The following is a 23,710-nucleotide window of genomic DNA, read 5'->3' as shown; positions in this document are numbered from 1 at the left end:
AACTGCAAAAAGTCAACTAGACCAGCCCCTAGGAGTAGGCCAGTGCTCTCCTGCCTGGAAATGCAGGTCTCTGAGGATTTGTGGAATGTACTTGGAGAGTCTGTGAAACTTAATGGGGAAAAACCAACCTTGCTGACAGCAGTTTTCCACATCTGAGTCTAAACCTGCAATGGAAAATGGAGGCAGAGGTCTACAAAGCAAGAGAAGTCAAAACCTGCAGCATAAGCATGTTGCAGCTCTGTCTCTGAGGTAGCCCGTAATTGTGTCCAATTTATAAGTACTTCTGAAATAAACCACTTCATTACTGCAGTCATTCTGCAAAGCACAGGCAGGGGTGGAGGGTAGCACTCTCTTTTCCTTGCCTCCACCTGTGACCCAGTGACGTGCTTGTCACGGCTTGCCTGGAGGATGTACAGAGTGAGCTCCTTAGAAGCAGCTTCCAGGGAAGAGTTACACACAGTGCCGTGTCCAAGCAGCGCTGGTCAGCAGTGGTGGTGGTTAAACTCTGAGAGCTCCAGTACAAGTAGCACATGAGAAGAACACAGCTGTTGATGTTGACATGTTGCTGGCCTTATGGAATGATGATAAACAGCTGGAAACACACACGATGCACTGGGGAATAGGGATCTAGAGAAGAATTTCAGACTCACTGGAACATCACAAATGAAAGGGCAATCAACAGAGGATGCTGAATTCTTCCTTTACAAATAATTTGTAGATCCTATCAGTGCTTCTTACTACAATGGATACCAGTCCCCTAGCTTTTGGAAGATACTCATGGCAGGGCTGCAGGCTTCCAGGCTGACACTGTTTCTCAGTCAATGATGCAGAATAGATACACAGATCTTCTTTCTTGGAGGAGCTTGCTTTCTTTCTTCCCCAAACAATTACATGGTGAGTGAGTGCTCTGCCCAGCAGCCCCAGGCTTCAGACCACACTGCTCCCTACACATTTCCAGGGCCAGGTGGGCACTGAGAGCTTCAAGTAATTTCCCAGTGGGAAATTACTATTACTATTCAAGTAATTTCCCAGTGGGACCAGCTACTGAAGGACTGAAAGCCCTTCTAGAGCTACCTTAAAACTGGGGAGCTTGTTTCTGTATTTCCATGGCGCCCGGTGTTGTACTCTGCCATCAGCTTTAATTGTTGCTGCTCTGAAAAAAGCCTTTGTTCAGTACAATTGCCTACTCCACAGTGACATCATCCAAGGCTGTGTAAAAAAAGCACAGCCTGGAGTAGTCAGCCATGTGATGATGTATAAATAGCACTGACAGAACAATATTATAAACTCCATTGGTACAGCTGAGATAAAGCTCGCAAGTTGCTGATTCATCTAAGATACTGGCTTGAGGGATGGCATGAGGTTCAGCTACAATAAATGTTCTCAGCTAAAGGCATATTACTTCACCATGAATCAGCTGCTCAGATCTTTCATTCCTTTCAGAAAAGCACCTGTCTCTTTCTGCTTTGGTCCTCCATTACTAAATACATGAATTATAGTGCCTGATTTAATTTCTGCTTCCTTTATGCTGAAATATGCCACAATCAGAGAGTTCTCTAAGGTTTTATATACACACAGGAAAAGTAAAGCATTCCTAAAACTGCTTGCTGAGTGCTTGTATTTCAATAAACCTGGAAATACTGAACCATGTTTCCAACATACTCTGAGTAGGAAATGACTAAGTCATTTTATGGCTTTCAATAAGATCCATGAAAGGTCACCTACATGTCCATGTACAATGTGGTTTTAAAATGGACAAAGTGAAACCTCACACCTTCATGCTGGATCTCCATGGACTGTGGGTGACAGAAACGAGCTCTACCAAATGTGATTACTTTGCAATTTGGCACCCATGATTGCACTTACTGGTAACTTACTGAATTTCTGTTTGCCAGAAACTCGAGTCCATCCTGTATTCCTACACAGCACAATCCTACACTGTGATCATCACCCACATGAGCACTAACTACACAGACATTCTGCCCCCTTGGAGCAGCTTGCTCAGTACAGGCAGAGCACTTCATGTGCTGCCTGCATCTCGCTTGCATCAGAGCTGCTCATTCAGGACCATTAAAATGAGCAAGGCTTATACAATTACAGAACTTTATATTAATTTTTAAAACTTGCAGATGTTGCAATCTGTACATATGGGAATAGTGCCAAATGTTATGATGACAGAAAAGAGTTTTATTGGCCAGGGTTTAAAAGTAAGGAAGCAGGAAAAGAAAAATCTCACCCTACCACTATCAAGGCACTGCATGTATCTGGTTTTGCACACAGCTTCTGGTTAGCAGCTTTGCCTTTCTGATAGTGAGTTAATCAGCTAATGTTTTTATGAGCACAAAACCAATAAAATGGTGTGGGGGAAAATGGCAATAAAAATCCCTTATTTGCTTTAGATGTGCTTTTATATCCACTAAATCCTTCTTTCTCTGCCCAGAGAAGACATTTCTGCACTGAGTTTCAAACAGCAATGCCAACATATGATCCTACATATCTGCTGCTTGTGTCAACATCCTTTTCCAGGGTGTGCATCCTTTGGGATGCTGCTGTGCAGTGGCTCAGAGAATGTGCAGCTCTTGGGTTATTTTGGCTGAGGCTGCTGGAGGATCAACAGGCCAAGGTGCTTTACAGAGAGCACTGAAGTGACGCTCAGTGATCTGCATAAGCAACATATGTTTTATATTATCAACATCCCCTTTGCATTCCAATAGCGTGTCAGTACTGGTAGAGCCCACTGATGCAAAGATCAGCTCCAGCTTTGAAGCTTGGGACAATAACAAAATAACCTGCTATTTGTTTATGTTTGTAATAAAATCTACCATCAACTACTATTTGATTGTGGCCTCGACAAGAAGCCTGGCCAAAGGAAACCTCCTCAGTGAACAGGAGATGAAGGGAGCGGATGGGTTGACTGTGGATTTTCTAAATCTAGTCCAAGAAGTTGAGATTTATGCTTTAAGTTTTCAATTATTTTAGACCCCAGCTTTCCAAAAGACTGCTTGGAGGACTAAGAGAGTTTGTAGCATTCACTTTGTCCCTGGATACAGACTTTGAGAGATGGTGCAGAGCCAAACACAATTACAGTTTTCCTAGATCCATTGGAAGCAGCCAAAGAGCAAGTGACTTGCACTGCCTCAGCACAGCAGTCTCTCCCAGTTGCTGGCTTCCCCAGGCATCCCTCCCTGCCTCTCCTGTGTCCCTGCCTCTCCTCCTTCTGCCACATGGTCAGCTGTGTGGATTATCCTGTGCCTTGGGGCTGGAAGGATGTGTGCCCTTGTACTGTACTAGGAAGCCATCTGGGGGACTGCAGCTGCATGCGCATAATCACCAGATAGTTCTGAACTGACATTTGTGCCACTGCAACTACAGGCATGGTACATGGGAAGAGATCAAAGGTACCTTTTGCACACAATCAGTTCTTATGGGTTAATGTTACATTTCTGAGGTAGAAAAAAGCTGGTTTATAGAGCACACCTAAGCAGGCAATTCCAACTCCTGGCATCTCTTCCCCAGTATCTCCACCACTGGTGAGGATGGGAAGGTAGTGTTGCCTCACCCAGCCATTGATTTTTCCACAGAGCATTCCAGTAACACCATAGACTCAGGTGTAAGACTTCCAAAATAGCAGCCCAATTCATTCCCATGCCTAGTTCAATGGAACCTTTCTGATTATTTTCACAGCATTCTGCAAGGGCTGTTTCTTTTCCTGCTGCATGAAACAGAAAAGCTCCTCATCTGTTCCTGAAATGCCTTGTGAAGTTAATGTGACCTACTCTCTATCATCAAGAGAATGATACTGGAACGAAAGAAAGTGCTTTTTTTCCCTCAAGGTTTCTTAATATTCAGTCCTTATATGGCATAAGGGAGTAAACTCTCAATTACACGAAGGCAAATACCAAGAAATCTGTCAAAGCCAATAGAGTTATTCTGGACACCTGAATAATTTCTCCCTGGGTATGATTCAGTCTCCAAAATCCACTCTGAATATCCTTAATAACTGTTTGCTATTCACCTACATTTTTAGCTCTCTTATAATTCTAACATTTTTCCATGTTTCACAAATAGCTGGAGTCAGGTTTTTTCAGATGATGCTGTTTCCCCAACTTGGCTTCCCTATGAATAACCTCCATCATCACTACGCTACTTTTGCTTGAACGTTTCATTTTTAACAATAAACATCTATCCCAGATGCCTTATTTTCAGCTTCATTAAATGTTTTACTAGTTCATCCTGAGTCATGTCAATATTTACCTTGGACAGGGCTCCGTATCCTTTCATTTCTAAGACCAGAATTCTCCAGACAAGCTTATTGTTCCTGGCTTGACTTCTACAAGTCACAGCTTAAAACTTTTTTTGATGTATTAAACAAGACGCAAATTCACCCAGCCATTCTCTTTGCTGTGTGCTGCCAGCTATGCCTATTCCAAACATCTCTGAGCTGATTCACTTCAACTTCAGTGTACACACAGGCCCCAAACCTGCACTCAGTCACTGTGAGGTAATTTCAAAGCCATTTAAAAGCAGCAATTAGCAGTAGAGAAAGCAGCAACCAGACATCAACCTTTTGGGCAGAGAACCACAATAGACCATTTCCACTGACCTTTTGCATTGTAGAAAAAGGTGTCAGGAAACAGAAGAGGTTGCCAGGCCCTGCAGGGCTGTGTTGGCCTTCACTGTGCAAACCTGGATGTTCTCCTGGGAGAGGGGACTGCACTACCTCTAGCTCTCTGTCCTGTTCCTGAGGAGCAGGGCTGACTTGTTCTGAGCCATGCAAGGGACACCTGAGGCATCCCAGCATGCTCATCCCCAAGCAGTCCTGAGCTGCTGCCCACAGCCATCCACAGCCAGGCTGCTCCTCACTCTATCAGAGCTCCTCACGCTTGCTTCAGGGAAGTTCTTTATTTACAAGATCACAGGGAGCAAAAGTTTGATATGTAGAATTTTCTTGATAATTTTTTGCATCTTTACACTGAGTTTACTTCAGGTCCTGTTTCAAAGCAGTAGCAGAAAAAAGGCAGTTTGGAGTTCAATACATTTATATTTTAGATCCACATTCTGCCCTGGAATACAACATTTTGAATTTTATATTGGATATAAAAATGTAAAAGTGTCAAGCTGGGAAAGTGCTTTGAAAATAACAAAGGGTTTTATGTGGGATTGTTTGAGGTCATTTTTTATGTTGTTCCTGACTGTATTTAAAATACTTCCTTTCGGTTTGAAATGTCTTTGTCACTCACTGAAATCAGCAGTGCAGACTGGCAGGGCAGCTGGGCATGCACCACAAAGGGATACACATGGAAAAAAGCACTCAGAGTTTTGGACACCTCCAAAGTGAATATTATACCTGTGCCATCAACCCACATTTGTCAAGAGGTGTCAACATGGCCTAGAGAAGCAGTGAGCCACATTCTTGTGAGAGGGGAGGCAATTTCACATCTTACCAACCTCCCTGAGCTAGGTACTCCTAGGAGCAGGTCAGATGGCTTTAGATGTTACTCCAGGTGTGCAACAGTTTTCATCAGAAATCCAGGATATGAGCCGAGTTCACAGTGCAACCACCATGTCAGTGACAGAAGATACATGGGGCTAGTGTAGAAATCCCTTGCCTGGGTGCTTTGGCAATAGAAGCACAAGTAAATAATTGCTGCAGCCAGCCCACATGCTGTTGCCAACATCCCAGAAAGAGCATGTTCACACAGGAAAATGAAAGTAATATTTCTGTGCACCCCTGAGCCCACTCCAGCTCACACACTGCTCCCCTGTGCTTTGACCCAAAGGGTTGTACTGCTGACAGGACAGCTGAGAGTTTATTTGGTTTGGAAAGAATTTGGTCAGCTCTAAAGAAGAGGTGATCATTTTCCTCTTTTGGTCTAAGCTAAAATCAGAGAGATAAGCTTGAAACAGGGCTATTCAAATTCCCTTCTCTGACTTATGGCCCCTGCACATTCACTCCAGTGAGAAAAAAGCAGCTTGAAGGACCACTGTCTCTCACAAACACATGGAGCTAGAAGATAAAAGGGAATGGTTGAATACTAGATTAAATGCAAGTTTCATGTTAATGATCACTTATAGAAACCTAATAAATGATTCTGTACAAGGTATTGTCAGAGGTTTTGCTCTGCCATTTTTTTGTTTTGCACCTGTATTTAGGAGCTTTTTCTCCTTAGAGATAATGTTCAGGTTTTAAAATTTATATTAATCTGTCACTTCATTCATCTGTCACTCTTTGAAAGAGCTTCTTTTTTTAATAAAGTGTCTTTTTTTCTTTTTCATGTGCTGCTATATCAGAATGGAGTATTTAGGATAAGCCCTTTCCACAGCAGTGCTGCACAGGATGGGATGACATGTAGGAAGGCAGCTTTTTCATAGCATATGATCTCTTTTGACCTAAACAACTAATCAAGAGTTTTAGAGGTTTTATATTTACCCTGGCTGGGGACTGACAAAGGGTCTTCACTGCAACTCTCTCTGCTTCATTTCCAGACCAAAGAACTCACAAGGGACAGAGGTTTTCCTGATAGACCCCCTGCAAAAGCTCTCAGGGTGGGAATTTGTTTGAGTTTTCTGTTGGTTTGGGTTTTCCCACTTCTATTGGGCCTGAGGTGCTACTTCAAAAAAAAATTATTAATTGTTCCCTTCAGAGCAAAGGTGTTTGATAGGCTGTGCTGGGCACCATCAGGTGTCTTCTCCCAGCTCTCCATCCCACCTTCCAGACAGAGGGTACCCCAGGCAGCAAGTACCCAGCTCCACCTCCACCTCCCTGTTGGGTGTGGCTGTGAAAATCCCCCTGCGAGGTGCAGCCCAGCCTCCCACCTCTGCCTGGAACATGGACATGCTGAGTGGGCTCTTCCTTGTGACCCAGCTGAAATGACATCAGGTTACTGTGCCCCGATCAATCAGTGTGTTTGCTTCCTCTCCTTCACTCTGCCTCTATACCTTCAGTTATTGTTATCCTATTATCATCAATTGTTTTATTCTTTACATCAAAATACCAGTAACTTTTTCTTGCTGCTAAATACGAGCATTTTGTTTTCTAATACACTTGAGCTTTACACACAGTATTTCACACAGGGCCCATGATTTCAGTGCTGACTGCAAGACAGAGCCATGCTATCCCCACCTGTTTGAGTTCTGTTTTCTCCACAGCTCTGGGAATTTCCATTTCACTCGTCTTCACTCTCACCAGCCATCCTGCATTTGGCCATATGATTGCTTTCCTCCTAGAATAGAGCGGACAGTCACTCAGCCTGCAGGTCATACCTAGATTATCTTTAATCACTGTGCAGCTTTGCTGACTGCAATCTCATTTCTTCTTTCAGAATGAGGGAAAAACCCTCAATGAAAAGACAGGCAGTCTTTTCATAGATACTTCTGAATTGGTCACAGAAAAAAAGGTTAAGGGCTCAATTCTTATTACCAGTCTCTCCAGTGGAAACACAGGGTGACTCCAGTAAAATCAGTGAGACTACACTGCAATGGTGTAGCCAAGATCCAGAGCAAGAGAGAGGTCTGGAAATAGGCTACTCTGAGCATTTCTTTTTATTAGACATCTCATCTCCTGCTTTATGAGTTATTTTGAAGGTTTACTGTATTCAAGCAGGAGTTCAGATTATGAACTTTGATCGCTCATGGTTTATTCAATATTTTTAATAAAGTTTGAAAAGGTTCCCTTCCATCAAAGAATGTCCCCTTTGATAAATCAATTGAATTTGATTTTTTCTTCATGGAGAATACAAACCAGTGTACTCCTTTGCCAGTTGTTTACAGGCAGCTTCATAGCACACAATAGAACAATTATTTTCTAAGTAAAAGAGCTGTGATCAGAAATGTTAATAAACTACTCAATACTGCAGAATCTTTTGCTTCCTTAAAAAAAAAAAAGCCACACAATAAAGACATATCAAGCCATTTTTAATATAATCTGCATACTTTCCAAATAACATAGTCAGTGAAACAGAGTTGTCTTAAATGGCCTTCTTCACATTTGCAGCTGTTAACAGCTGCAGTAGCAGCTCTGTCAGGCTTGATTTTATTCAGTGCGCAGGATCAACATAAAATCTAGGCTGAAAATTAAAGGAAGTAAATGTCCCCCTGACAGTCAAGAGAATGATTTTGGACCAAGAGTATTTCTGACCACAAGTCACTTTCAAAAGCAACTTTGTCATTTGTGCCTGGCCTTGTCCCAGTAAGAACTATTGTGATTTATTACATTTTCTATAGATCCAGGAGACCATTTATTAGCCCCAAGGTATTGTATTGAGCTTCAATTATGTAATAGACATTATTCCACTGAATATCCAAAGCTTTGTAAGAAAGTTTTAGTTCTGGAAAGAAATGTACAAGGTTCTCAAATGATTTCGAGGAAGATCAAACTCCTCCTTTTTTTTGCTAGTTGAAAGAGGAAAGGTTCCTTCTTGATAGAAATCATGAATAATTTGAATAGATTTTTTTCTAAAGGAAAAAACCTCCTTTTTCTTTGAAAGCCATTGATGGCTTGGGATTCAAGTAAAAAAGAATAAAAGCAGAAATAATAGTTTCTTGCTAGGATAGAACGTGATAGGTATGCTGCCAAATTAACGAGATTTTAATTTAATTATAACTGAGGAGTGCATATGTGATTTGCCTGCTTGTGAGTGAGGAATGGGGGTCTCCCACACGTGGCAGAGGAGGGGCAGGTCCTCAGCCCTGCTAAGGCCCCCTTGGGGCTGGGTTTGCAGCTGGTGCATGATGCCCCCAGCCCAACTGCCTGTTAAGTGCTCTTCATGACTCAACCACACACACAGACTACTGATACCTCATCCAGTCCCAGCCATCTGCATTCCCAGGTTAACTGCCACTGAAGAACTGGTTAACTAGTTACCTGGCTGCCATAAAATAACTATTACTGGACTGCCATAAAATAACTAATAGCCAGTTATCTAGCATCACCCTCCTTCTATCATCCCTTAGAGTTTGTTTAAAAAAACCCATAGATTTTAAAAAGCACTGACACCTAAATAAAAATTGATCAGCTCCAAGCAATTTCATCCTTCACAAGCCATTTTACATGATGGAAGGCTTCAGCTCCCAGCTCTCAGAGGCTTCTCCAGCTCTCAGTCATGTGTGAATTTTCCTCTGCTCTCTGTCAACAGCAAAATGCAACAGATCCTGTAACCACCAGGTGAAAGTCAGTCCAGCTGTTGCTTCTGATTTTTCTTCTTTTTAAACTAATAACAAATACCCTGCCCCACACAATGCAAATACCACACATACATGCAACAGCTGTTCTGCTTCAGAGTAGCAAAGCCAGTTACTCCAAGGTATTCTCAGGAAATAGAAAAGCAATATTCTTGAGGCTGACAGATTTCTGAAATGATCTTTAATGTATGCTCGGTTTAACTGGTATTTTAGTAAAATGACTCTTTATGCCAGCTGAGAAGAAAGTAGAAAGTAAATCAACAAGCTTTTTTTCAGATAGACTTCAGTATCTCAAAAATTCCCCAGTGGCAATGTGCTGCCAAGGTTGCCCCCCCTGCTCATTACAAACCCAGCCAATCCAAACACTACTGCTATGACTGGGTGAGACCACAGCTGTTGCATAGGTATGCTTGCATCTATGTTTTGCCCTCTGTGAGAGCAAGGAAAGAAGGTGATGGAGAATGCATTTTAACCATAAACATGCCATCCCATGGTTATTTTTGCAGTACAAATGAGCTATGTAGGGTTGAGCTGCATTTGCATGTCATTCACCAATTCCACTCAGAGAAGCAGTTAAGCACCCTTATTTTTCACAGTAAGACAAAAGAAGTTGGATTCACAGTTTATCTTAAAAAATGTGAACTGCAGTAAAATTGCATGTGCAAGCAGCACATTTATTGCATCAAGGGAAATAAGGCATCAAGCCAGAACCTGATCTTGTTTGCCACTATGTAAACGATGAGTAAGTCTGCTAGGGTCAGCAGAGCAGCAGAGTCACATGAGTCACAGCACAGTGCTCTTTGGAAAGATTGCTCCATGGCTAAATATACCACTACAGTCGCTTCAAGAAAAGCTCTGCGTCAACTTCGAATAAATGCTGGTGGTGACGCCGAGCTCTGGGCACTCACACAGCCAGAAGAATGAACAGGAATTAACAAGTGGCCTTAAAAACATATTGAAGGGAATGGAAGTTTTGTCTGTGCAAGAACTGAAGGATCAGACCTTTGGAAGTGAAAATCATCATTAGTGACCTAATTTTTTTGCCACACACATTTAGCCATTCTCAAGTGGGTCTGGGGGGAAAAAAAAGTAGAAAAGACCACTAAACTCAAAAGACCAATTTCATGCAAGTTACTACTCAGCTCTGTGAAAACGTGGAGATTATTTCACTATATTTGTTACCAGGCCTGTCCCAGTAAATGATGACTTGTTCCTCCCAGGGAAATGCAATAATGAATCTACTGTTATCAGTGAGTATGGGCAGCCACACCGACAGAAGCCAACCCAACACCACATCCCTATAATTAAGCAAAACAGTAATTCCAATGAATACTTTTTATATCTCCATCTGATACACACAGTGCTGAATCTGGAAAAATAAGAGCTCAATAAACCATAAAAGAAATGCCCTTTGATCTTTTCTTTTTTTCAGTGGGGCCATAATTTAGTGCTATTACAACAGTAGTTTCAAGTAACCAAAATTGCTTATCAAATGTCTGTTTCAAATGCATTCTGTATCAACAAAGTCCTGAATTAGAAGGGATTTCATAATTCCTTATGAATTGCTCTCCTACCCAGTCTTTCCACTGGAAGCCTGATTAAATGAGTATTATTTCTTCTTAAGTGGTTTTACAGGTCGTTTATCTTAGATTTATGAGTATCAACCTACTTTAGAAGGTATTAGACAGCTTTAACGTTTGACACGTATTCTCTAAATCATTTACAGTGCTCTCCATTTGCACTAGACGATTGGTAATCTTCTCAATATTAGGTTTTATTGACAATGCACCATATAGAGTCGTTATTATATGGTAATGATTTAAGATAGGTGCAGGATTGGGAACTAATAAATCCAAAAGCTCATTTTTGATTGTTGACGCAGAGCTGAGGAATAATGTGCATCCATCTAAATCACTCTGTTTCTCAATACCACCACGCACACACGTCTTTAACCTGCTCAGAACGCAATGCAGGGATGTGCAAACAGATCCCAATTCTTGCTTTGAGCCTGATGGATTCATGCTTAAAACTCTGTTTTTACTCAGAGAAGACCCCCAGCAGAAGTGAGGCTCCCCGTGGTGTGGCAGCCACCTTTCAGCATGTGGGAGTAGTGGGGCTCATCCTGGCTGTCCTGGCTCCTGCCCAGCTCCCCCAGCTCCTCACTGGCTGCTGCTGCCCCAGCCCCAGCCCAGCCCCAGCACACCTGAGTCACACCATGGTAAATATACCTAGTGAGATCGAGAAGCATTTTGTCTGAGTAGGGAGTTAGTAAAACTGAGATCATGGGCTTAAAAATCATCCTCATAATTTATATCTGGAGACAGTATTGAAAGCTGACATATATAACAAAGACATACCTTCATGTAGCCCTACATAATAATAATTTCACAGAAATATTGGCATTGATAGTCACAGAATTCACTTGAATAATTGATCCCTCTACTTCAATAGAAGATCAGCCCCCATATCTATATTACTCATAGAAAATTAGAGTAGAAGATAAAAAAATTAAATTGAGAGGCTTTGGTAGCAAATGAACATATTTCCACTGAGTTCTACAGAATTAAAGTCTCATCTGCAACCCTGTCATCCAAAGGTATGTCTTTGAAATGCAGTCAGGAGATCTGTATCAGTCCTGCTTTTGTAGTATGTCACTGAAAATGGTTTCTGGGGCATCGGAACTGCATGATCCAGCAATTTGTTAAGTTGAAATGTGACATTTCAAAAAGAGGCTGGAATGGTCTCAGAGCAAAATCAACACAAAAATCTACATCCCTTTTTTATCCACACAGATGCTGGGTAAGAAAACTCTAATGAAAAACTGCCCTGTGCAAGTTGCATACCGCAACTGCCAACAGCAGGGAAGCACAGCAAAGGGGTGTCTTCCTCTCACCTTGTTCATTCAGAAAACACCCCAAAATCCTGATTCAGGCTGGAGGCCTCTCAGGCTCACTCTGCTGTTTACAAATGAGTCAGCAACAGAGGAAGTGCTGCTACTAAACACTGAGCCCCCCAAGCTCCAATCAGTGTAAAACACCTCATTTGAAGCAAAGCATTGCTGTTACTTTGTCTTACTTCGGGAAGAACAGGCACAGATTTACTGGAAAAATAAGGAGAAAAATCAACCAAAACCAGTATCCTCCCAAATCAGGGCTCCCCAGAGCCATACACACACTTCTGCCATCATCATAAGGGAGCATGTGCAGCCTCCCCACCTACCCATTAGCAGGCAATTTTCTAACACACTGTCAAACAGCAGAATTATCACAAGTTTCATTTTCCTTACCAGCAGAGTTAACTGCATTCTGAAATGTGCTATCTACATATTTTTAAGCTTGTTTCATTCTCTCTGTTCCTAAATCAGCAAAATTTAGCAATCTTCAACATCTCCCTGCCATGAGTGAAATTTCTTTTACTACTGGAAAGGAGGGAGAAGGTCAAGAAGGCTTGGGAAAATTTGTTAGCATGATCTGTAATATGAATTTGGCAGTAAAGAAATTGAGAACATTTCTTTGGAAAACAATCAAAGGGCAAAGTTTCCTCTCAGAGCTGCGTGGTAATTCATGTCTTACATGCTCCAAGGAAACTTGCTGCTCTGATGATCAGAATAGCAAACTATTTGCTGTCTGCCTGACAGACCAAAGATGGTCATTTTTCCTCCCTTTGTCAGTATCTTTCTGTCCAGGCAGAGCCACTTTGTGTGTCCCTTGACACACAGATGAAGACTGAATCATGCATCTCTGCTCAGGAGGATTAATCCAAGTTAGATATGGCACAGAAAGAAGTGACCAACAGTAACAGGGCATAAATGCTGGCTGAGTCTTGTAGAGACTGACAGATGCTTTCTCTTACCTGGGTCTCAGCTGCTCTTGTTGTACACAAAAAGTCAGTGCCTTCCTGGTTCTCCACTCTCAGGACATACAAGCCACCAATATAGCTGAGGATCTTGAAAGTCACTGATCTGAGGAAATTTGAGCCATCAGTATCCACTGCAGCTGGGGCTCATCAACAACACAAAAATGACAGTGAGAAGTTATTGCCATTGAACAGTATGGTGGGCAAGAGCACAGCTGAGGTCAAAAAAGGACTAAACAAACTCCTTCCATTTCCACCCATGGGTGCATACTCTGGCTCCACAAGTTTCTAAAGCACCAGTCCATAGCAGGGGTATGCCCTTAGGATGTCCTGTTCCTATGCTCTTTGCTAAGTATCTCCCACAGCCAATGCCAAAGGTAGCAGCTTGGGATACTTGGATCCTGCTCTACCCAGATAAGACATTTTATATGCTACAATCAATACAATCATAAAAATAGACAAGAAAATTGTCTTGGCTGAAGTTTAAAAGATGTAAAATTCAAATGTCAAGAAAATGTTGTATGAAAGATCTTCAGAAATGGCTGGAAAGAAAGAAATGAAAACTTTGAGATATTCATGCAGACCAACCTCAGTGAAGGGAAGCAAAATCCTGATGCCACCTTTGCAGTCACCAGAGGAACAGGCTCACCTTAAAAGGTGCTGAAAGCAACCTCCAGAGGGTCCCACCATGAATGACCATGCACATCAGCATCCTGAAGTGATACAGCTCCACCAGCCATTCTCCAGGAACACAGAAGTACCATGCTCAGTTAGGAGAACAACTTTTTTGGACCATTCTTCCTCACAGCCTCCTGATGTCAAGGCCACAGGTCTCCCCACTTGTTCCCTCTACCCTATCTGGGTGGGGTGCTTGTAACAACTCACCTTTTCCTTTTCTGTTCTTTGAGACAGCTGCAGAAACATTCAAAAACACATTAAAAATAAACACAACTCCCAGCGGGCCTAGTGAATGAAGAATTGTGCAAGAACAAACCTCCTGTTTAGTGCACCCTCTGTTGAGTCAAGGACAGCACAAGCTTTAGAGTAGCACTATTGCATTTAAAGCAGTCCACTGTGTAAAATGTCAGGTTGTTTCTACTCTGGAAATATTTTACATTCCGTTCTTTCTGCAGCATTACTAATTCCATGTCCTCTTTAAGGCTCTGCATCTGAATGGGACTCACAATTACATGAGTCACTGCAACTATCCTTTGAATTTTTTTTTTTGTACATGTGATCTGAATCCACAACTGCTGGAGCCCAAAGCTTGCTCTGCACACTCAAAGTGCCACAACAAAATGGGCTGAAATGCTCATTCCAAACGTTCAGTTTGGAGCTGCTCGTGGCAAGCAGCACAATGTTTTGTCACTGCTGTCACTTCCTTGTGAAGGGTGGTGGAGAAGCAGAGGGGATTTCACCTTGAACACAGCCCTCCCCAGGCTGCCAGCTGACAGAACTTGGTGGTTCTCTCTTCTACACCCTTCTGGGTCAGCCCAGGGACAAACCTGTGCTCCAGAGGCTTTTCAGGTAAGTACAACATGCCCACCTGGATGAACATGTTTGAGTGGTCAGCTGGATCATGTGCTGAAGAGCCTGACTGAAACAGGCCAGTGCTGACTTTGCCCATGTTCTGTGGTCAGGTTGGCAGTGTAGGTTATTGAAGAAAATGTCTTATTCTCACTTATGAAAAGCTGAATTTGAAGCCTACGCACAGTGGCTTTTCTAGGAAAACAATTTTTCTAGGAATGCCAGTTACAATTTTAGGAAAGAAACAGTGTGGCAATTTTCAAACTCAAATCAAAATTCAGTGCAAAAGAAGAGAGGAAAGGCTTGAGAAGAAAAGGTCACGATAAAATACTATAAAACAGGTAAAAAACTGTCTTCTCTTTTTGTCTCCTCACCCATCACTTTCAAGCCAGCTTCTTCCTAGAAAAGCTGCTTTCCATCTAAACTTCCATCACACTGACAGTGTAATGCAGAAAAGCACTGCCTGAAAATAGAGCTTTTCTTTCACCAGAGGATAATTACTAGTTGTGCACTGTCTCATGATAAAATGCTAGTACAGACCAGGATTTTGCCATGAAGATGCTAAAAAGCATCAATATTATACCTTATATAGGAGAAACTATACTGTTTCATCTGTCCTCTGCCCCTGGAAAACCACCACTTCTCTGGCAGACAAGGTAGAACACATCTTTTCACTAATTTCTACAAGATCTATCTGCTTTAAATTGAGAGCTCTGTAGGGTGGGAACCTGTTAAGAACTATGCTATGTATGTGCATTGTAAAGAACTTTGTTAGATCAACAGTGTGGCAAAAAAACCCCAAAAAACTCAAAGATAGTAATACCAAAGCCTCAAGTGTAGGTCCAAGGAATGACAGCATAATTATTTTTAGAGATGACTACAGCAGTAACTCAACATGACATGAGAGACTGGAGAAACAAGCAAGCTTGATTTAAACCAATGGGAAAGCCAGGAATACAGAATGGAGACTGTTCCTAATGCACCATATTGCATCTGAACATTTTGTTCTTACCCATCTATCCAAAGCATGATGTTTTGCATTTCATATTAACATTCTGAAGACATTAAAGAATTCTTCAATTCGATGTTCATATGCTGTGTCAGAACTCACACTCCGACTGCTTAGAGAGATGCTCTGTCTACCTTTTACTCATCTTCCCTCCCTCAGGCTCCTAACCATCCTCCTTCCCACTCCCAAAAAATCTCAGGGTCTGCTACTCTTTATTGGGAGCATTATTTAGTTCAGCAGAAAGTTGGTTACGAAAACGGTTTGTGGGATTTGGACTTCACTCTGGATTTCTGCACTACCTCAGCTGTTATGCATATGTACTAAGATTGACTGCTAACAAATCATCACAGTAATACTTGAGGTTCATATACTATTTCTCATCTTCAAAGCACTTTAAAATTTCCCAGAGGTTCAACAAAATCTGGGAGAGGGAGAAAGAGCTATGGGCAAAAGTCTTTGTTAACACTGGTCTTAATATAAACCATAGTTAGTCCCTTTCTGTTTAGCACTACAGCAGGAATGTTGCAGCCCTCAGATTTAGGTCTGAAGTGCTAAACAATGCTAAATTGCCAATAACACATTTTCACTAAAAAGTATTTTAAATACTCTTTGTCATATGGACAGCTCTCTTCAAAAGTTCTGTTCTCACCTTTGAGTTCAAAACTAGGGAAATGGTGACATTAGCATAATGTCTTGGGAGATGGATTTATGTATCAAAATAAAGGACATTCTGATTTCAGAAAGTTTCGTTAACAAAAAAATCGTATTTCATAGGAATAAAACAACAAAGAACATAACCAGGAATCAAAATATTTTTTTAAAGGTAGAACTAATAATGCCTCAATAATTCCTTCACTGTTCCAAGCAGAACAGTCAGCTTTTAACAGCTGAATGGAAGCTCTCACTAGTTTTCTGGCCAGCACTGGAAACAGCAATCAAGAGAACTTGGAAGTGAATCATTGCAGGCCTTACTTCTCCTTATCACGTACCAGGGGAAGAATTTTTCTCAGTGCATGAGACCAAATAAATGCTCTGTCCCTTCAACCATTGGTTTGCAGGAGCTCTGTGCCCACGCTGGGCATGCTCTGCAGAGCACACCCAGGCTCCTGGTGCCCAGGTACAGCTCCTGGGTGCTGTCTTCAGCTGTGGGACCATGTCCTGCTGGGCACATAGAAATGACCTTTCCAGCTGCAGGCTCAGTGCTGTGCTCACCACCCTTGAAAGTCAGGCAGCATCAAATCAGACCTTTTAGGAGAACTGCTACAAGCTGTTTTCTTCTTTGGACTAGCTGAGTCAGGCCTGCAAATTTTTTTCATTTACCACCACCAAAAAATGGGGATGAAATTAAATAAAATCTAACTTTCTACTTAGTGGTAAATAAATATGAAAATGCAATGTATAAAATACTCTGTTTCTCATGTATTCCACTGAACATGCAATTCAATCCAGCCTTTATGCTTCAAAGCATGACTTGTATTTCACATACTTTCTAGGGCACAGAGTTCTGTGACACAACAAATACAGGCTGCAAGTTTGAAACATAGATGTTCAACCGGTTCTTCTGAGGTCATTTATTTGGTTGGATTCCTTTTGAGCATGAAACATTTCTATAATGTCTGACAAAATATGGAAACATTCTCAGATGAAAGGATACATGCATTCCAGAAAACAATCTACTGAAATCTAAAGAAACTCTTCTTGGAATACTTAAGTGCTAACTCTTCAGTTATGCAATTTTAATATGGTGGAAAGAAAGAAGTGTATGCTATTAAATTTTTTTTAAAGCTTAGGAAGCAAATTAAAACAAAATAACATACATATTATTAATGAATAGCTACAGTGCAAGGTGCATAATTACATCTTAATTAAATTCTCCCCTTATTATAGCTACAGTGCCTCAAAATAATGTTTTCCCTCTATGTATTTTCCTTGTAGCAACATTTCCTGAAAAAAACCACAGGTGTAAAGCAGAAACTGTTAAGTATTTCACAACTGGGAGAATGAAACTGTAGCTCTTTTTTTTTTTAAGTTAGAATTTACAACTGTATTCAGAAATAAACTGAACTTCAACATGTTTTAATTATGTGTCCTTCTATGTGTTTATAATCTTCAACTTAAGTCTAAACTAAACAACAATGCTGGCAGAACACTGTAAATTTGAGGAACTGGGATGAAATACTTCAAGGTAAATGTTAACAGAACCATTTTCCTCTATACAAAAATAATTTGGTTCAGGTAGTGAGCCAGCCTCTGTATGTGCCATCCCCTACTGCCCAATTCCTGCAAAACCCACCATCACCTTTCTTATCTGGCTATTTAGGACTTTTCAGTTTTTCTCTTCACCAAGTCTAAGCTTCTTCCTGCATTTGCAGCTTTTCATTTAAGTCTGCCTGTAAAGAAAATCAGAAGAAAGAAGAGGTTATGATGGAGCTATCTTAGGCTGCACATTTTGACACAGTGTGGAGCAGCAAGGCAGACATTATCCTCCACACCTTCCTGTTTTGCAGACAGACCGGTGTTGCTGTCTGTCCTTACGCGATAGCGCGTTATCACATTGCCCTGTGCAATTCCGATGGATGGCACGGCTGCCATGAGCAGGAAGGGATCTGGGACAGCCATCCCTCACCTAACCTTGTCTTGGAGATAGGCTAATTTTCCTGTATTCTCAGACAGCCTTTACCAATAGACACCAAATCAGAAAAATTGCTTTGGGACCTGGTTGTTCCTACTGTTTGCCTTTGCTGCAGATGTTTGTTCTCTAGTGTAATGTGTTTTATTGAAACAGTGCTAGAATTAAAAAGCATTACTGAAAATGAACAATAAAAAACTGTATTTCTGTGATGCTGCTTGTCTGTCTTAATTACAAACACAATTATGAATATGCATCTCATTCTGGAAATCCAAACTGCTGTAGACACTGAGTGTTTAATTTGCAATGTAACATTTGTGGGGAAGGTACAGGGGTTGTGATGTGTTCTAATGAAATCTTTGGCAGTGATAATGCATAGCAATCTCTGATTGTAGAGCACTTGGAAATGTGGCATCACTGGAAAAAGGGCCACAACACTGGTGTTTTATGGGGAACTTGTATATTTTTCAGTATGAGAATTGATCACTGAGAAAATACAAGAGAAATGGAAAGAGTGCAATGACAGTATTTCTAAGAGTCATAAAGTTTTGTTCCAACAACTGGGACAGGCTAACAGGTCTTTTACAGACTCCACATAAACTGTTCCAAAACTCAGAGTTACACTCTCAGTGGAATTCAGGTAATTTTGATAAAGCAAATGGATTTGTACCAGAAGCACTTGCAGTAACTTGACATTTTAGAAACTTTGTGGCTTGCCAGTCCTAGAAATCCCTATTAGTGCTATTCTGCAATATATCAATGGGTAACCACAGCTGAAATGTTTTCAAAGTTCTCAGTAGCTCAGATTAGAACCAAAAGGCTGGAATTTCTCTCTCGACTTTTAATCTTTGGAAATGGCCTTCACTATATTCAATTCAAGAATCAACAAATATGTCTTCATACCTTTATGTGATGTGTATACATGGTTGCTGGAACAGTGATCCTCTAGGCTAATCAACTCCCAGCCACTCCAGATGCCTTTTCTTCTCAAGTTTTACACACCTCTGGCTCTGGTCCTACCTCCACTGAAAATCATCTGCTACCACACTTTGCTATGGCTGCTGCTGAGACCACTCAGTGGCAGCACTGTGATACCAGACTAAAAGTTATTTTCTAGACTCAATTAGAGCAACAGTTGCCTTGTTTATGCATATATTGAGACATAATGCAGATTGTGAAACCATATTTCACACGTAACAAAAAACGGTATGAGTTTGATCATGAATCAGGTAAAAATCTAATTATAAGACTTCTTTGGAGGTCCAGAAACTGAGAAAACAGGCGAAAATGATACACTGGTGAAAGAATTAAAACCTGAGGGGAAATTATTTTCTTTGTATACAACCAGAGTTGCAAACAAAATAAAAAAAAAAAAGAAAAAAGAAAAAAAGAAAGCATTTTTCTCATCTGTGCAGTCTTGTAAAGAAAAAAAGCAAAAAAACTCTTAGCACTGATGTTAATGGCATGAAGGTCAAGTGAAAACCAGGTATTTACTCTTTTCTATTGATAGGGACAGGAGTGAGATAACACAGGCCAGATATTCCCTCCCATTTCTAAAGACATGTTGAAATGGAATATGAACTCAAATAGGTTTATCTAATGATCTAATCTAGTCTAATTAATATAATAATTCATATAATAATTCTAATTCCTATTTCCCACTGATGCATAGTACAAGCAAAGCAATTTACCAATACCATAGTATTTTCAGATAATATTAGGTATTTATTAAACTGCTGCTTAGTCAATAGTGTCTAATGTGCTGTATCTGAAGTTCAAAGTGCCTAATGCCACCTGGTTGTTGCCAGTAAGACCAAATTCCAGCAGCTCCTTGGTGCAAATCTGTTCTAGCAAATCTGTTCTTTGGCTTTCAATCATTTCCTGTTAATTCCAGTGACAGTAACTTCCTTCCCTTCCTTCCATGAACCTCACAGAAAGAAATCATAGACCCCTCAGAGTCTGAAGACCACATACTGACAGCTGATCTGTTTCATTAAGGCAGCTCTTGTGTAGTCACACACCTACCAGACAAAGCCTAAAATTGGCATAAGTGAGTCATTTCTTACACAAATTGAAGGATGTGTGACATAGATGCATCTAACAATTTATATTAAGCACACATTGCATATACTCCAGCAGAGCAGCTGGTCCTGAACCCCTAAAAAGGAATTTTATCACTGACATCACTGAGAGCAGGATTTGGCCTGTGTTTTTGACACATAGTAAGGCTGAAGATATATGTTGTCATATTACTGAGTATTTTTTATCTTATCATATGTAAGCTGACTAAACTAGGAGTTATTTATAGAGGCTAATTCACATTTTTACAGCATATGGATGTGCTTTTTGCCAGCTTTAGCACAAACACAGTTTATATTCATTAAGACTGAGCTAGCTAATTAACCATAGACAGAATTAGTGAATAGCTTTCTAGTAATAGTACCTCAAGGTTGCCAATAATTTCATTTGGGATTTCACACGCTGCAGACTTCTCCTCTTCAGCAGTGACTCCAGCTACAGCCTCGGAAGACGCTGCCCCTGGACAGGGCTCTTGCAGGCAATCCCCCTGGTCAGTCCCCTAGCAGCAACCAGCCAGAGGAAACACTGAGTTAGAACATCCTCCTGCCCTCTCTGAGACCCAGCAGCACCAGCACAAAGAGAGGCAACACACAGAGAGGTGCTTTTGGGAAGCAGTGCCTTGACAGAGACCATGGTGGCTGTCTCACACTGCCCAGGCAAGGCACACACATCTTTCCACAGGGCAAGAGCCCAGATGGGCTCACTCAAATAAATGTCCTCTGCTGACTGATTATTGCATTAAAAGTCTTTTCATTCAATCTTAGAAGAGAATGCATGCTATGTTCTAGAGATTAAATGCCATCAGTGACTGAGTTCCAATGGAAATTCATAGAAAAACAGCTTAAACAGCTGTCCCCCCCCCCACCAAAATAAACTAAAAGGAACAAAACTGTACCTGAGATTCTGTCACTGAAGCTGAGGGGGAAACTGCAGGTTGGTCAAGTTCAATCTCATTCTGGTAGTATTAAATAGAAAAAAAGAAAAAAGAAGAAAGTAATTTATGTTTAATTATTGCTCAGAGGTTTCTTGCAGTTTTTTTAAAATGGAAATGAAATGGCAGGCAAACAGCAAAAAACAATACCTTTTCTGTTACTATCCAGGTGCTCAGATCTGGAAAACATTCTGAAAATGATTATAGATCAGCTTTAATTTCTAACTGCATCTCAAGGGGCCCTCTTTATAATGCTTGGAAAGAACAGATGATTTTCATAATTTCATAACACTAGAGCTTCTTACTCATGTGGATAATTACGTTTAGAAAACACAGTGCTTAGGTAACATTCTGTCTTCCCACTGCAAATTTGTCACTTCTGAATGGGGACACTGTTGCAGTTTGGAATTGCAGGGGAGTATCAAAGGAGTCAGTTGGAGTGAAGTTGCAGCGACACTAAATCAAATAAGGCCCTAAGGAAGCTATTTTAATATGTAACTATAATTTAAGAGTTGCTAATGGCCCAAGTTTTGCTGCTTCTTCTTGTTCCTTTGCTGTGACCGTGGGAACCTCACTGCAGAGAGGGGGACCATGGGACCTGCAGCTCCAGGAATGCTCTGACAAGGGCATGGCTTTTCCCACCTGGAGCAGCTGGATGAAACACCAAGTCCATGCTCAGGTTCTCAGGAGTGATGCACAAGGCAGCCCTGTGTCCTCTAAAGGGACAAGGTTTTGTGTCCTACTTTAAAAAAATGGATGACAGAAAACATATGTGCCAAATAGGGCGAAAAAAGGCAATTGTGGCCAAGCAAGGAGCAGGGTACAGCACTGAAATGGTGTGTCTGGGGCCTCTGCAGGGGAAGTGCCCATCGAGAATACGAGGCAGATGTTCCAGTTCTGAGTCAGCGATTACAAACAGGATTTTGCTTGGATGGTGTAAGTAAACGACATTAATTCACATCAGGGTAATTGCAATTCCCATAAATTAATTTCCTCATACTTTTGAAATTCTAGCTAGGTTGATATTTGGGTCATTTAGTTACTTGCTACAGTTAACACGCTGAAAATATTAAAGCTTCTATACATCTGCAGAAGTGATAGCAACCACTGAAAATACAAAGTTAGACCAAGCCACTTCATTACAATAAAAATCTCTTTTGTAGTCCTAAAAGCTTTTCAGAACTTCTGTTTGGACACTGTCACTACCTCCAAGGTTCCCTGTTACGTGTGAGCTCAGTAAAGTAGGTAGATAGCATTAGTCCATGTTTATAAGAATCTAACAGGCTGACAGAAAGATTTGCAGATTATAACTGAGGAGAAAAACAGTTATAGAAGCATTTTCTTTTATCACTTGTAATTTAAATTTTCAGCACTTTGTCAATGCCTACATACTCACAAAAGAAATAGTCAGAAAGTTTGTGTTTGGAATCAAAATGAAAAAACTGACTCAAACTATTTCTTTCAAAAACAAAGACACATTGTTTTCAAATTCTATTTTTTAAAAACCTAGAGCTTTTTAAATTTAGCAACTATCTCAATTTTCTTCCCTTATATTTTCTTATTAAAAATATTAGCTGAAGTAGATGACGATTCAAAATTACTTTCTGCTTCCTTAAAATTATATTTTTTGCTTAGTAACCTATTCACTAAAAATATATTTTTTATTTAGATTAAATTATCATTCCATTTATTTTCTCCAGTCCAAATTAAAAAAAAAAAAGTCAAATTATGTAATAAAAATAGACCATGTTTTTAGAATCAATTCCAAGCCAATCAAATACACTTTTGTTGCATGGATAAGATTTTTCAGAGGTTCTGTTTTTCTGAATAATATTTTTTACTTCATTGCATCTTTTTACAGAGAGCCATTCTTTACTCATCTGTTCCATGTCTAATAATAACCCTTGGATCATTAAGAAATAACTAAATTACAGCAGAACTAGTCTCTCTAATGAGCCATAATAGTCCCAACAGTCAGCCAAAAGTTTTTTTTAAAGACTGTGAAACTTCAATGTAGAATATGAAGCTTTTTGTTTAGTAATAACAAGTTTATGAGCAGGACTACAGTTTACAGCCAAAATATAGTGACCTAAAAATGCCATTCTGCATTGCTCCTTTCTATACATTGTGTCCTTAACAAGTCCAGGGGAAAATTAGAACGAATGAATTGTGGTGAGAGCCCGAAGCCAACAAACGTATTTAAATGAATCCTTCTGATGCAATACTTTCCTTTAAAAAATACAATTAAGTCTTTGTGTTTCCTTTGAACAAAACCTCATGTTTAATAGCACCAATGGCTCTGTAGTAAAATCTATTTAAAAACAGAGAAGGAGACACAGTAAGTTTTATACAGTTACAGAGGCTTTAAAAAAATGTTGCTAGTTTCTGAAGACTGAGTAAATTTATGGTGAATTACTTCCACTGACCTACATTAAAAACTTCACTCTCCTTTTTTTAATTCCTGAAGATTTGTCATTATGTGAGCATTATTCACTGTGAC

General features: G+C 40.5%; 2 protein-coding genes across 7 annotated transcripts in view; both read right to left on the bottom strand.

The window, feature by feature from the left end:
• Positions 1-14,405, bottom strand: part of ARID5B (AT-rich interaction domain 5B) — a 149,707-nt gene extending 135,302 nt beyond the window's left edge. For 2 of the 4 annotated variants that reach the window (XM_077183390.1, XM_077183389.1), the window contains exons 1-2: positions 13,033-14,405; positions 7,124-7,223 (exon numbers count right to left, since the gene is read on the bottom strand). Coding sequence is in view for 3 of the 4 variants with exons in the window: in XM_077183389.1 (XP_077039504.1) it covers positions 7,124-7,165 (42 nt within the window). In the remaining variant the exon portion in view is untranslated. Of the gene's footprint in view, positions 1-7,123; positions 7,224-8,995; positions 9,046-13,032 lie in introns of those variants that run through there. The other 2 variants (XM_077183387.1, XM_077183388.1) reach the window with 1 other exon arrangement.
• A 2,707-nt stretch (positions 14,406-17,112) lies between these two features.
• CABCOCO1 (ciliary associated calcium binding coiled-coil 1) overlaps positions 17,113-23,710 on the bottom strand; it is a 50,850-nt gene continuing 44,252 nt past the window's right edge. For all 3 annotated transcript variants that reach the window (XM_054637409.2, XM_077183393.1, XM_077183394.1), the window contains exons 6-8: positions 21,175-21,234; positions 20,644-20,778; positions 17,113-17,961 (exon numbers count right to left, since the gene is read on the bottom strand). In XM_054637409.2, coding sequence (XP_054493384.2) covers positions 17,920-17,961; positions 20,644-20,778; positions 21,175-21,234 — 237 coding nt within the window. In that variant the 3' untranslated portion in view covers positions 17,113-17,919. The remainder of the gene's footprint in view (positions 17,962-20,643; positions 20,779-21,174; positions 21,235-23,710) is intronic.

This window comes from Agelaius phoeniceus, chromosome 9, assembly GCF_051311805.1.
Source record: "Agelaius phoeniceus isolate bAgePho1 chromosome 9, bAgePho1.hap1, whole genome shotgun sequence".
Classification (NCBI taxonomy): domain Eukaryota; kingdom Metazoa; phylum Chordata; class Aves; order Passeriformes; family Icteridae; genus Agelaius; species Agelaius phoeniceus.
This window is presented reverse-complemented; position numbering and strand designations above follow the sequence as displayed.